Genomic DNA, 15,660 nt, shown 5'->3' with positions numbered 1-15,660 from the left:
TAGAACAAAAACATACTTTGTGTTCAATCCAGTGATTTCAAGTGATCATACGTGTGGGTTCACATTCATTATGCACTAAATGTAAAAGAGTTGAAGTACATATTTGGTTGCATGCCCTTTAATCAGAATTTGGGGTCAAATTCTAATTTCACAACAGTATACTGTATGTATTTTAAGTCCATTTATACAAATGCAGCCATTCAAACTGCGCGGTACAAACCCATACCGCAAGCAACTACCCACAAGCCACCGCCGCGTACCGCGGTACGTGATTGGCTGGCCAAAATGACCAACAGGGGCACTCATGGTGCACTGGTTATTAGTGAAACAATGTAATCATTTAATCTCTTTACTGTGCATATTTTAATCCACTTAGTATTGAATATTTCTATGGAATTTTACAACTAAAGGGAAATTTTAGTAGTTGAGCATAAAAAGAAGACGAGCATAACGCATCTGATGGTCACAAACAATATTAATTTAGGAACATAAACATATTATGTAAACTGTATATGGTTGGTATTGGTATTTTAAAGAAAAAATACACACCAATATTCCACTTTCTTCCTAAACATTTTAAGCATCAAAGTCTTACATGTGGTTATTTTGGAAACGTTTTTACGTGCTCCTTCTGACCATATTAAGTTTAATATGTGAATATTTTCTAACCGCTTTATCCAGGAGAGGTAACAGTTTCACCCCCCCCCCCCCTCCCTCTGCCTGTCTGACTTTTTTTTAACCCTTCTGTGCCCGAATTGCAGCAGGTGAGAAAAGAGAAAAAAGATCAACTTACAGCATACACAAAGATTCTAGGCTGACTACGAGGAAGACAGATCACCCGTTTTTCACACACAAAAAGTGGTTATTAACTATCGAAACCTGTTTTTATAGCTTTTAAAATCATGCAATGTCTAAGTTAAGCAGGAACACATCATATCTCATTATTGATTTCTTTTTTAAAAATTAAAAAATTCATTTGCCCAGCCGTTTATAATATTGTGGCATTTTTGGGTTCTCAAGGATGGACACATTGACTCGGACACTCCTTGAATGTAAAACGACGTTTTTAGTTTTGACACAGCCTGAAAGTAGTTAGTGTTGTACAGTGATAATAGACGTGGATAATGTCATCCCCATTAAATAATGTACTTATCGCGCAAATTCTGCTAAACTAAAAATTAGACACAAGAGGAGTAGTGTCTGAATCGCTGTGCCTGTCCTTGACGAAACCGAAAATACTACAATATATATATATTTCTAAATATCACCTGTGGGGGTTGTTCGCACGAACTCGTATTGAGCAGTATTTCTTGCATTGTGAATGTACTGTATGTACACAGCGGTCCCGCAGGGCGTAGGGCACAAACCCACGTCAGCCCGAAAGCGCTACTTTGTTAATAATATGTTCCGTGTCGCATTAACATTGGAATGTTCCTTTTTACAAGTGTAAAAAGAGGCTATACACAATGTGTCTCCTCTTTAACTCTTCAGTTTACAGAGAAATTTCACCAGAGCCTCACGACATTGTCCAATAATACTCTTTCTTGTGTCTAATTTTTAGTTTAGCAGCATTTAAGCTACAATATATGAATATAATTATATTGTTACTAATTTCTTTAGATACGCAATTCCATATCTTATTCCCTATTAATCAAATTCTAAAAATGTCAATATAGTGTCCATAATATTTGCTATTTTAGTTTTTCAAAGAAACCTTTTGAAGGCTTGAGGCATCTGTTAAATTGCCCCACTGGATAAGTTGTTTGGAATTAAACTGGTTTTATAGTTCTTAAGCATACTGTAGTTTTGACAGCAGGTACTTTTCCTCCCCCTCTTCATTCTCAAAGTAGAATAGCCGAACAGACTGACAAATGTTTTATTAGAAAAAGAGATTCACAATGCAAAGCTGTGTCAGTCTTCTATGTAAAAAATCAGTTTGAACATCATGGGTTCTGTTTTTAATAAACTGCTGAGTAAAATATAGGAATTTTCCTGCTGTAAGCAGTATTGTGTCTATAGTTGACCTTTATCCGAACGAAAACAGGACATAAAGAAAGGGTTTCAGAAATCAAACAAAGCTTTATTCCCGTGCTTACAGGGTTCCAGTTAGTGCGTAATTACGCATCGATGAAACACCGGAGGTTTACAAAAAGAGAATGAGCTCACTGATGGTTTTAATTAGAGGCTGTGAAAATTTTCACAAGTAGAGGTTTTTAAAATGTGTTTTTGGTTTGGTTTGAAGGCTTTCTGTGTTTCCCTTGTGAAGATATGGACATAAGAATATTTATGCGTGGTCAAAAAAATGGCGTAAAAATGACACAGCTAAACTCTGCTGCGACATTTTTGAAGTTACTCCAGTCCACTAGAAGCAGGCAGCCACTTACTGTACTTTTTGAACCAGTCTTCCTCCAGTCCGCCCTGCACTCTACGTTTGGGCCGGTCGCTGGCATGTGCCCTGACCAGTCTGGCTCCTGACACACTCCTGGTCGACCACCCATAATAAATGTGCTACTGCTACTGATATAGCAATCCCTACATTACAAACTGTATATGGGTGGTATTGGTATTTTAAAGAAAAAATACACACCAGTATTCCCTGTTGAGTGACGCTGGAAGCCCGGGTTCAATTCCCCAGCTGGTAGGGCGTGAGCCCGAAAGGGCTACATTATTAATTCTATCTTCCCTGTCGCATTAACTAACTCTTCAGTTTATTCCGCCAGACAGTACATGGATATAATTATATAGTTATTAATTTGTTTAGATACGCGATTCCATATTATATTCCCTGTTAATCAAATTCTAAAAGTATGGTTTAGTTTACACCGATAATGAGCAAATTCCTAGAAAAGGTTAAAAAATTATCACTTTTCACAAAGTATAGAAACTTAATATGGTCAGAAGAAGCAAGTAAAAACATTTCCAAAATAACCACATGTAAGACTTTGATGCTTAAAATGTTTGTAGGGACTGGAATACTGGTGTGTATATTTTCTTTAAAATACCAATGCCAGTCATATACAGTTTAAATAATGTTTATGTTCCTACATTAATTAATTAATCAATCAATCTGAGATTCTCAAAACTTACTTTGTATGACTGGAAATGAATATGTGATCGATCAACGAAATGCTGTGGTGTTACTTTTTGTCAATGAAAAAATAAAGTATTTTCGTTTACAAAGACAGTAACAAAGAAAGTGGACCAGGGTAATACTTTGAGCTTACAGCTTGTCCAAGGTTATTCATTATTAATACTATTAGCAATATCTTCGGTAAAGACTTTGATGCATAAAATATTTCTGCATAATTAAAGTATTTCTGATAAAGGTGGTAGGTTGTGTACTTTTGTCCAACTGAGCAATCTTGCTTTTATAAAATATAGCAACTTTTAATGTTTAATGATTAACATGCTGTAATACACAGTTTTAAATTTAATGTCTAAAGAGTACACAACTTAAATTCTTAATTGAATAAAGACTGTCCCTCAGCAGTGATCGGGATTTGAAACCGGGTGTTTTCTGGTGACAGCTCAAATACTGTACAGGCAAGGTTAAGCTTTATTAGCTCCACCTGGCGGTTTTACAAGGTGATTCTGGATACTATGAACATAATCTAATTTGCATATGGTAAACTGTGGTATGACGCGTTTTGATGTGACATGCCCACCGCATTGTACCGCAGCCTACCTCGCTCGTTTTGAATGGCTGCATCTGTATTATCAGGTGACAATAATGTTGCGCCTGTACAACTAAATCAAGTCAAGTCTTTCATGTTTGAAATAAGGAAATAACACATTTTAGTTGTTTTATTGAGCTCCACAACTTAACTGTCTTGACACAGAGATAATATTGGTAACTCAATAAGTCTCCACATTTTTAATACAATTGCATATAACATTATACAGAATTACTAATGGATTAATCTGAAATACTGTTTAAGGCATGATATATTCCCTGACTATATGACTAATTTGTGAATAGTAACTTATGGTATAATGGTATTATGGTATAATGTTACTATAATATGTCATGTCATTTGCCAAACCGCTTTATACCATATGGTGTCGAGGAAAGCCGGAGCCTACCCAGCAACGAGCACAAGGCAGTGTACACCCTGGACGGGGCGCCAGTCAATCGCAGGGCAAGTGCAAGCCAATCACACAATTTGGAGGCCACGGTAAAGGCAGAGGGGGGAAATATGGCCCAGACACCGGGATAATTGTCTACCTTTTAACCATAATATCTACTGCTTGGCCTCACACATCATGCAGGGCCAAAGCAGAAGACTGATTTAAAAACACATGTGCTGAACAGATGAACATTTACACTGTGTTTAGGGATATTCTAATGGTTAATAATGAAGAGAGCTGTATACAGTAAATCGGGTAATAAGGCATACATCAAAGCTGTCAGACATTGCCTTGGCAACATGAATCTAAAATGCCCAGAACTGGAGACAAGAAGATATGAATTACTTCTCTCTTACCTACAGTCACAGCTGCAATAACTGGAGAAACAAACACTGACATGACAACCCCACTGGCTACAGTCAGGTACTGTTTACTTCCTGAGATATTGTTTTTCTTACATCGACTGTGGACCTGAAAATTTGACAAAAACAGAGGAAAAATGTTATAAGTGGGTTGTTCTGCATTTGAGGAGACAGCATTTTCTGAAAAGAATACTGATAGATTCTGTTATAACACACAAGACTGTAGTTTTTAACCAATTTTCATAAAGGGGAATAACAGCTTTTAATTCAATGTAATCTCTCACACTATACCACACTATATGTTTATATATGTTCTTGACCATGTTTTCTTACCATATATAATTCATACTTTATCCTTAGGATGTTACCTATTTATCTTTACTAACACATTCCCTAAAGATTGTATTCTACACTTTTATGGTAACTGAAAAAAGGCCAGAAAATCTACAGCTGGGGTTATGTTTTTCTTTTTCACGCACAATTTTAATCATGTGACAAATATTTTCAAAATGTTCATTTCATGCATTTTTTCAACAATATTTAAGGTCAATTAAAGGTCAAGAAAATCAGAATCACCTTTAGCATAAAATTGTAATCTTAAAAACTTTAGTTGCATGAACATGAAATTTAGAAAATCCTTACAATATTGATATACTGTATCAATGAAAACCTAAGCCTGATAAAGTTATATAAGAAGACATTTAAGTAATATTATTACATAATTCTCAAATGAGACGAAGGAGCAGCACAGCTAATGTTTACATTTATGACTAGAAATCTAAATCATGTTTTTGACAAATCCAAATCCAAATGCAAGTTAAGATTTTGCCAAATGTAGAAATTTGTCAATATATAAAAATATAAACCAGTGCTGAACATTTCTGGAGCGTTCGACAACTGCTTAAAAGTGCCATTGGATTCTGAATACTTTGAATTCGATCCCCTTATAATCTCCTCTAATTACTAAAGAAATTCAGTTCCTTTAACGCCATAATGACGCCTGGAATTAATCTGGTTATTCTTTGATCTATTTCCTCGGTCTCAATGTCCCTTTTATAATGTTGTGACCAAAACGATATGGATATTGCGATAAGAATTGTAAGAATACAGATGTAACGGGTCCAGCACCTATATCACCCTTACAACTGGCAACCCACTGAAGCTCAGCTGGTGTGAGCCTGGTCAGTACCTGGATGTGAGACCTCCTGGGAGAGCTATGGTTGCTGCTGAAAGAGGTGTTAGTGGGACCAGTGGGGGTGCTCAGCCTGTGATCTGTCTGGGTCCTAATACCCCGGTATAGTGATGGGGACACTGTACTGAAAAAAAAACTGCCATCCTTCTCTTGGAGCATTTCTTGAAAATAATAGGGGTGTTACCCAAATGTCCTGGCAAAAGCTCCCCACGGACTTTACTAGTCACGGCCTCCTAATAATCCCCATCTATAAACTGGCTTCATTACTCCGTTCTCCTCTGCACTGATAGCTGATGTTTGGTGAGTGTAGTAGCACATCACCCAGGTGGGTGCTAAACATTGGTGGTGGTTGAGGTGAGTCCCCATTATCTCTAATGCACTTTGAGTGGAGTGTCCAGAAAAGCTTTAATTATGTGTAAGGATTTATTTTATTATTTAATCACTCATATCCTGTTTTTTTTTATTTAAGCCTACAGTTTACCTCTCTCTCCTTTTTTTACTTGCTTTTGCTAGCAATGTGTAAAGAGACACTTTCTTTATGTGGATCCTGCTCCTTTAACATAATATAATTAAGTGGTTCTTTGTCCGTATATTTAATTTATTGATTTAATAATCCATTTGGGCCACTGTTTTCTAGTCTTTTATATGCTTATTCCTGGGAGTTTTCATCCACTCTCTTCCGATTCCATGCTTACACATTTGAAGACCTTTGGTCCTGTCAAACTAATATTTTCTGGTGCGTGCATAGCTTTGACTATTCCTACCTTTTTACAAATATTGACTACTGGCACAAAAAGGTGTCATGTTAATGTCTCTGCAAAATCAATATGTTAAAACGCTAAGAAAAAGGACACAATTTAAAGCCAATCAGTTGGGAAATAGCAATTTGTTCTTCATCTCCTGTGAGTCCTGTATGACACAGGGAGAATGAGAAAGGACAGTCCTGTGTCCACAATCTGCAAGTGAGGCACATACAGTATCTCACTGGCATCACAGGAAGACTGCAGGTACCCAGAGGCTCTCAAGATCGAGAAAACCCTGGCACACTGCTCCCAAACCTGTGGCCCTGAGCCACAAAAAACTCACAACTCAGGTCAAAGATCAACTGCCTTATTTATGCTGAAACACCTGGCAACACCAAAAAGTAAAATTTTCTTAAAGAAATATGATTTTAAGAGATGGGAGAATGGTTGCATTTTATTCTAAACATAACATTTCAAATGTCCAAATGTGATTTTTTAGTTTTTTTTTTATATTCTGCTGTACAAGTGGACTATCAAATGGCAGTAAAAAGTAAATTTGAAAAGGTGCAGAAAGAACTTGCAGCATGAACTTTGCTTCTTGCCTAGTCTTATTTCAGGACTCGCCACACTTAGCCAAGGATGTTTCTCTTCTCCAGGCACTTGATTACTCGTCCATTCTGAAATATCGTACTGCTGACTGTCACTTGTTTGCCTCAAAACTGAGGAACTATTAATAACTGTCACCACCATATTGGTAATCCTAGTTTACAAGTTTTCCAGCCTCATGTCGCATTAAAGCACAGGAAGAGAAGAAAAAAATGGTCATTTCAAATAAATACAGGACGGTACATTGCAGTTTTGGCTGTATGCTCAGGTTGTTGAAATGTTCTTTTGCTGAGGATGTTTGGGATATACCACTATTTTTGTATTTTCTGTTTTGTTTTATGTTATACTATATATAGTGTGTAAACCAGTACTTAGGGTTTCTAGGATTTTAACTGGAATATTTGGGTTCAAGATAGGGTGGGTTGGGCTGGGTTCAAGTGCTGTTGTCCCCTTGAAACCTAAAGGAACTTCACCTTAATTGTTCCAGTTAAATACCCAGATGTATAAATGGGTACAACTGTAAGACAGTCTAAATAAAAGCAACAGCCAAATAAAATAGTAATAACATTCTAATATTATATGAATGTGTGTCCACAAACACCTTAGGATAACCTTTTTTTTTGCATCTCGGTAAGTAGTGATTTCTTCCTCGTTGTCCTTTACACATGAGGATAAGCAGTTATTTATTGCTATTGCTTCAGAGGTGACTGCACAATTATATAACCGCTCTGTATGTGTGTACAGTGGAGAGATAGTTACATTTTGTTTTCAACAGTAGTTACTATGTTTTATTTATAATCATGTTATCATAGTAATTATCTATTACTAGGGTGGAATATACGTATACAGTATCATTAAACATGGCAGTAAAAAATTTAAGGATGCAAATAATAATAAATCCTTGCGTTTATATAGTGTATATATACACTTCATCCCAAAAGATCCCAAAGAATTGAATAGGTGGAGGGGACCCACTTCATCACCCACATGGGTGATGTCAAGCACTCATTATGTCCCAGCAGTCCCTCTACACCGCAGATCAGACAGATAAATGAGAAAGTGAACTGGGAACTTTACAAAGACCAGACTGTCCCAGAGTGCACTTTAGCCAGAACACCAGGAATAACACCCCTGCTCTTCCGAACAGTCCCATGAGATATTAAGTGACCAAGTAGGTGGTACCTTGATTTAACACCTTACTTGAAGGGTTTCACCTTGTACAGCACTGGACGTCATACTGGAGCGCCTGTTTGGAATTATTGTTCCAGAGGAAAGAGTGCCAATTGGTCCACCAATACCCCTTCCAGCAGCAAACTGGGTTTCTTTAAGGGTCTCCCCTCCTAGCATTAAGCTGGACTAGCCGCCCTTAAGTTCTGAGAGCTGACAAATACCGATACTCAATAGGAAGCCCATTGTGAAAAGCATAGCAAATAACAGAGCAATACCTTCCGTCCCATGTAGATTGGTATCCCAACTATGATTACTGGGATTGCAATGCCGGCGATGAGAGAAATTACCACTGGAGCTCCCAGGAGCATGCCCACCTGCCAAAGTACCTTCCTTGTTTGAGACCAGGGTTTCTTCCCCCAGAAAGTGCAACCAGAGGGACTGGAAAAGAGGATGGAGGAGATTGTGAATATACTGCATACAGTATTAATGTAGGAGATTAGCACTTAATACCATGAAAGCTACTGCACAGACAAAGAATAATATGAAATCAACTGAGCATAAAGAACATGACCTTTTGTGCAACAAACTTGCTGGCTGACTTTATCAATTGGATGTTTACTAAAACAAAACGGTAATATAATCTCACCCCAGATCACCACCATTACTGTACAGAGATTTACGTTCTCCTTCAGCTCCTTTCCAATTCTGCCCTCTGCCTTCTACAGACTGATTAAGGTCATTCATAAACCACTGAGATAAAGTTATTATAGCTCAAAGATAACCATTTTGAGATCTAAGCATATATCTTTGTAAAGGAGTCCCTGCAGTGATCTGTCCTGGTATCATTAATACGGCGTTATTCATCAATTCTAAAAACACCAGAAACCCACAGTGGGAGACCATTTTAACTCTAGTCCTAAGGGGTCAGAGTGATAAAGACTTCTTCAAAGTGCTTCATAAAACTAAGACATCAGTTTAGATCTTCTTCATTGAAAAAACACAGTGCTGTAAGCTAATGCTGGGCAAACAGTGGCATTCACATGACTGCATGCAGTCAGAGAGAATGGATGGATTTTTGCTAGCATGGAAAGTGGCCCAGTGACACTATATGCAATGGACTCCCACTGACTCACATACAGTAACAGTGCAAATAATGGGGCAAAAAAAGGAGATCTCTTATCTGAAATAGCATATGTATATTTATTTTCTTCCAACACAATTTCTGATATATATTTAGGAACAACAGAAAAGATACAGAACTGTAATTTCAAAACAAAAATTGCCTGTAATTGACTATTGCAAGTGCATTATACACACAATGTACTTTTTTGTTGTATGAAAGGGATGTTTCCCTTATCCAAGGTTAAAGCCATAATTTTTTTTAAAGATTGCTAGCTTATTGTGAGGTTTTCATCACTTGAAAACTAACACAAGCATACATTTCAACTGTATGTGTTACTGTGAACTTTTCAAATGTACCTCGTGGTTACAGACAAAAAAATATGTTCAAAGTAGAGCAAGACAGGTCATACATCAGCGTACATAGAAATGATCTTTTAATATCTTAATTCAAATTTCTAACCAAGAATAATGCATCATATTTTATTTACAGATACCAATTTTTTCATTTTATTATCAATCAAGTACTATTAGAAAGTCGAATCATATTTAGTCCAACCAAAACAAACAGAAATGAGACCAAACTAATTTTAACACTTACTGTATGTATTTTAAAAATCAATAGGGATGTAAATATATGATCATTTTGGGGAGATTGGGTCCCTGGCAGGGCTTCATGTCTCCCAGGAACAAAACCTCATCAGAACTGCTTGATGTCAGTAGATCAAGAATCCAGACAAGAATGACCAGGATTTATTTAAGGTCCTCTGTTTAAAGCACGCTGATATACCATATTTGGTTCTCAAGAGAGAGAGCTCCAAAAGCATTAAGTATTACATGATGGCATTTTCCCTTTACAGAGTCCGTTCTAACTTTTAGCCAGATGTTACGACCCCAAGTGTCTAGGGGTAAAGGGGTGTAACATTTAGTTTTTGGATGCAGGTGGGTTCTGGTGAGGGACTTAGGAAGCGTGTTAACAAGTGTTGGTGCAAAAGTAATTATTTTAAGGTGAATAAGCGACTGGTACATAATAGGACACAATAACACACTGTAAAAAAAAAACTAGAGTGGTGCCAAAGAAAAGAAAACAACAAATAAAATGGAACTGGCTAAGAAAGTGAGGGGAAGCTGACCTAACTACAAAAGAAAACCCGAAACACACGGTCTTCAGCGTCTTCAAACACCCTAGCTAACCTCCACTGACTACCCAAAACCATACAAGACAAACGGCACTCACCCGTACTAAACTAGTGTGACTAATACAAAAATCAACTACAGTACGTGTGTAAAGTGTACCCAACAACCTAAACTAACCCAATACACAAGAGTTCATACAAATACACAAGTGAACTATGAATACAAACGAGAGTAGACACAAGTAACCGGGTACAAAGGAACACAGAAGTTGAACAGAGAACAAGTTTGGGCAAGGTAATGGCAAAATAAACGATAAACACATACAAAGGAAAGTACAAAGAGAAAACAGAAACTAACAAAAGCCAAAGCTATACGAAAATACACACACAAAGCAGAATAACAAACCAACAAAGCCGAAGCAAAAACCAAAAGTGAAATGAAGCAAAGCAAAACCAAGCGGGACCGAAGTCAAACGAAAGGCCCTTTCATTCAGAAAGTTCTGACTGGTCGAGAGTTGATTGATAATGATGTCACAACGGCAAAGATGGATGAATTAATGAACCAATGGGAAGGGAGAACAACCAAAGTCAGGAAGTGTGGAACATAAAACAAACACACGGACCACACTGGGACGTAACACCAGAAGATCAGCATTTCTGAGAAACACGTGTGGAAATAAATATTACATTTTTATTATATAAATAACGCTTAGACAGAAGTTTGAAAACTGATCTGGATGATCATTGTATCTGAATGCTAAAATAATATGTAAAAAATGTAATTACAAAGATTTGTTTTTCCTCCCACTGCATTCTAAGTTTCATTTTAGTTGCAAAACACCCTGAGTTGTGCACATGGAAGTACAATTTATAACTTGCAGACAACAGTTGTGCATACCAGTCATAAGCCTGCAAACAACTGCAACAGCAGCGCATGTAGTTGTCATACAGTGGACCTTTTTATTCTGTAGACCTTTTTATTATCTGATGATGCACTTACTCCATAACACTCAAAACAGTTACATTTTTTCTGTTTCTTCTTGTTCAAACTGTACCACTCTGCTTGCACTGCTTTTAAGATGCTCCCCAAAAAGACACCAACTCACTTCTGGAAGTGGAATTGTGCTTCAGACGTGATTACAAAAAGCATTACTTCAAAGCAGTGTTGTCTGGTACTAGTACAGTACATACTGTGCTAAAAGTTGTGTATGCATTGAAATACCTGAGGTAGTGCACGTCAGTGATCTCTTTCATGCAAAGCCAGCAGAACTGGCAGGCACACACTGTGCAGTTCATTCTGTTACAGCTTCCATCATTCGTCTTCATGATGTATGCTCCACACCGTGGGCAGGCTTTGATCTCTTCAACCTCTGCAACAACAGAGTTGTGACACTCAGACCAGTATAACAAAGCAAGGCACTATGAAGTGCGACATCAATATACTGTACGTTGAAAACTTATTCGTTGTAGGGACAAGAACTGCACCTATGAAACAGCATATTTTATATCACAAGATTAATGATAGGTACAGGGTGCTTTTGATAATATGCACCCTGAATGTTTGAACTTAAGATAAATTATTTTGTTGACTGCAGAACAGGGCTGGGGTTTTTTTTTATTTATTGGGATGTGGCTAATACGTTCTAGGGGGAGGGCTTTGCATGCTGGGGTGGGTGGTCCCATCGAAGCATTTTTTAAACTCAGAAGGTAGGCAGACCTGCTGCAGAAAAACTCTGACTCCTCTCTTTTTTGCTTTTTGCTCTATCTCATACCACAGTGCAGTACTATTCAACCACTGTGCCACAGCAAAGTGGCGTGCCTTCAGACGTTAGAAGGTGTGCTGCTTGCCTGCTTCCTTTGTTTGGAGGTAGCGGCTTGATCATTAATTGACAATGATTTTATCCCTTACTTGCTTTGGAAACTCCTTAGTGTTAATGGTTGTCTCTGCTTATATTACACTGCCTGTCCAAGGAACCTCATATTGTAGATACAGGTGTCTGTATTCTGAAATAATGAGAACTACTGTTACTGCACACAGACAGAGGCCGCTCAACTAACTGTGTTGTTTGTTAAGGTAATTATGTGCATGTTACCACAGCAAAGGGTTCAATACTTACGCAAACATGACGTTTCCATTTTTCTTTCATATTAATTATTTTTTTATATACAGTATGGAGTTGAGTCAGGGTGAAGTGCTAGTTCCACATGCCATGACAGCAAGCTTTAAAGCAAACAAAGATATCTAGATATCACTGCTGCTGTACTGTACATACACCGCAATGCCTACTTTATCTAGCCAATTTTAGCCATACCAGTGCCTGGAGAGGGGGACATCCCTTTTTAAAATGATGATCGCTAATTAACAAAGGTATTTCCAGACCCCTAGCACACAACAATAATTAACACATTTTTATTTAACGCACTAAAAACATTTTAAATCCAAAATTAATAGATTAAAAGGGGGCATTCACTTCACCCTGCCTCATTCCAGCTAAGGGCTTTGTAACCTCAGATCACACAGAACAGATTCACGAGCTACAGGCTGCAGGCTGTACAAGTCATCGATTAAAATGCTACTGCACAGTACATGACATGACATGACATGACATTCCCCCCTAAGGAATAAGGACAAGTGTCTCTGAGAAGCCAATGACAAGTTTCATCGTTTAAAATCCACGACACGCCGCGGGGGAAGTCACAACACGTTAGTCTCGTGGCTCGTTTCCCGCCACAACGGTAACGGAAAACGGAAAGTACCGCTGCCCGGTTCCTCGCTGAAGATGAGCAGGGTTGAAGCGCTGTTGTTCCCAGAGGTGTTGCGGGCCCTCTGCCGACGGGCCTGGTCGCACGTCTGGTCGGGGTGCCACAGCTGCCTGCAGTGGTAGCAGAACTCCGTGTCACAGCCCTCCCGGCCGCAGCTCAGCTTGGGACACTCGGCACACCCGTAGGCGATCACTGCGTAACTGAGACACACACACGGGCCACTAAGAACGCAGGAAAACCGCTGGAAACACCCTTTAAGACATCCTTCCACCCAGTGATCTTCCATTTCTATATGCTGGGTAAGCCTGCCAGTTATTATATTGATTGCAAAGTGGAATTTAAATTAAAGTTTAATTAGATTAATTTAAAATTGAATTGAGTTCGAGAAAGAAAAAGAAGAATATGGTGGTGAGGAAGGATGTAAATAAGGAGCATAAGCAGAGGCACAGAGCATGTGAATAGAAAAAGAGGCGGTCAATCGCTTCATCGCTTTTGTCAGGATTTTAGCAGCTCATAGATCCGAATCCCTCATCAAATGAATGATTCGAGCGAAATGGCAAATACAGCACGACTTGAGAAAGCTGAAAACAGCTAATGGATTTGTGAATTTTGAATTAAGAGGACTGTAGTAGTTTCCTGCTTTAGGATGGTCATTTGGGACAATAAAGTTTCAGGGTGGATCCTGATGTTCCTTGGAGAGGTTCCCATGGTATAAGAACCCCATTTACCCAGCCTAAACACAACACATAAACACATACAAAAAGACCGTACATTACCACCATCAACCGCCTACCAGTCTACTGATGATGGTCTGCTCTAAAATAGACTCCTCTTACATACAAACAGGAAGAATCCCACAGTAATCTGCACAGCACTGTGAAACCACTCTAAAAATGTGCTGAAGCTGTTCTCTTTACATAGAAGCATAACACTGTGAAAACAATTAATCTGTCCTATGAAAGTCTTCCATCCATTTTCAAACCGGTTCTTCCAATTCAGGGTCGACGGGAAGCTGGAGTCTATCCCAACAAGCTATGGGCACACATTAGGGTACAGCCTGGACAAGTCGCCAGTCTTTCGCAGGGCAGATTTGTCCAGTGAATGTTCATAACATAAAATAAAAGCTTATGATATTTTAAGGCTGGCCTAATTAATGTAAGATTAAAAGAACAGTAGCTGTAAGTAATGTATTCGTTGTATCTTATGTTTTCAAAAGAGCATGGTCAAATAATCAAGTAAGAGTGGAATACTCATATATTTACTGGAAAATAAATCACATTGGGGCTTCAAGGTGGCAAATCAACAGATGAGTTGTTTAGATTGTGTGTCCACATTAGCATCAAAATACATGGTTTGGTCAGGTCAGTGGGTTTAAGAGTGTGAGACAGTACAATAGAGAAACAGGTTTACATTGGAAGATCAAAGTAGCAGGGTAATACTACAGAGAAGCACTACTACTTTCACCGAGACAAACAGTGTAGAGTCTTTCAAAATGTTTTCATGAACAATGTATGCTAGAAAATGAATTTACCATGGCCGATAATCAGAAATAACAAACGAGAGTCACAGAACAAACAAAACAATGCATGAAAATAGAACAAAGCAGATGTTACACACTTTTCATGAGAAGCATGTCAGTTACAGTTATGGTTCAACATGCATGAGGAAAGGCACAGCATCAACTGCTACTCACTGAGAAAAAACATAACAGATCCCAAAAATAAAGCACAGACACCAGTTCTCCGAAACTCCACTGAGCAAAGGCTGTGAAAAAATATCCTAAAAGACTTACTCCTGAAAGACTTACTTGACACCCTCCACATTTACTCCACTTTTGGTCTGTCAGAAAAAGAAATACAGAAATTGAACGTCTTTTTTATGAATCCATCCGAAAAAATGGCACTGATATCCCAATTTATTTTCTGCAACGGTTTCAAGTTTAGGGCACAATAAAAACCATCTCCAGGCCCCAGAGTTCCCAGGACTGACTTCTGCTCTTAATCCTCTACAGTGCCGCCGACCAGCAGCTCCTGCTCACCTGCAGTCGGGCGCTGGGCACCAGCGGGTGTCCGGGTCAGCCGCCAGGAACCTCCGCAGCTGGTACTCCTCAAACCGTTCCAGCAGGGCCTGGTCGTCCAGAATGGTGCGGACGTCGGGGGCGGCCAGGATCTCAGGGCACTGCGGGCAGGCGATGCAGACGCGACTCTCCGTGATCTCGATGCGCAGGTACTGCCGCAGGCAGTCAGAGCAGGCGCGGTGGGGGCAGGAGGAGAGCCGTGGAAAGTGGCATCGTGGTTGGCTGAGAAGGCACAGGGGGCACTCCAAGTGGTCCAGCAGCTGCTCGTGACTGGAAGAGGCTGAGGAGAGGCCGGTCCCTCCTGTATGACCGCCACCGCCTCCCCCTCCTCCTTCTCCAACAACACCCTGGTCCTAGAGCAAAC

General features: G+C 39.0%; 1 protein-coding gene across 3 annotated transcripts in view; it reads right to left on the bottom strand.

Moving 5' to 3' along the window:
• The window catches only part of LOC102699121 (E3 ubiquitin-protein ligase RNF19A), a 41,864-nt gene that overhangs the window by 5,628 nt on the left and 20,576 nt on the right, over positions 1-15,660 (bottom strand). For 2 of the 3 annotated variants that reach the window (XM_015352497.2, XM_006626097.3), the window contains exons 3-7: positions 15,258-15,649; positions 13,214-13,419; positions 11,679-11,826; positions 8,477-8,639; positions 4,485-4,599 (exon numbers count right to left, since the gene is read on the bottom strand). In XM_015352497.2, the coding sequence (XP_015207983.2) occupies positions 4,485-4,599; positions 8,477-8,639; positions 11,679-11,826; positions 13,214-13,419; positions 15,258-15,649 (1,024 nt within the window). The remainder of the gene's footprint in view (positions 1-4,484; positions 4,600-8,476; positions 8,640-11,678; positions 11,827-13,213; positions 13,420-15,257; positions 15,650-15,660) is intronic. The other variant, XM_015352512.2, reaches the window with a different exon arrangement.

The sequence above is a fragment of the Lepisosteus oculatus genome, chromosome 2 (genome assembly GCF_040954835.1).
Source record: "Lepisosteus oculatus isolate fLepOcu1 chromosome 2, fLepOcu1.hap2, whole genome shotgun sequence".
Lineage (NCBI taxonomy): Eukaryota > Metazoa > Chordata > Actinopteri > Semionotiformes > Lepisosteidae > Lepisosteus > Lepisosteus oculatus.
The sequence above is the reverse complement of the archived record's forward strand: the minus strand, read 5'-3'. Positions and strand labels throughout refer to the sequence as shown.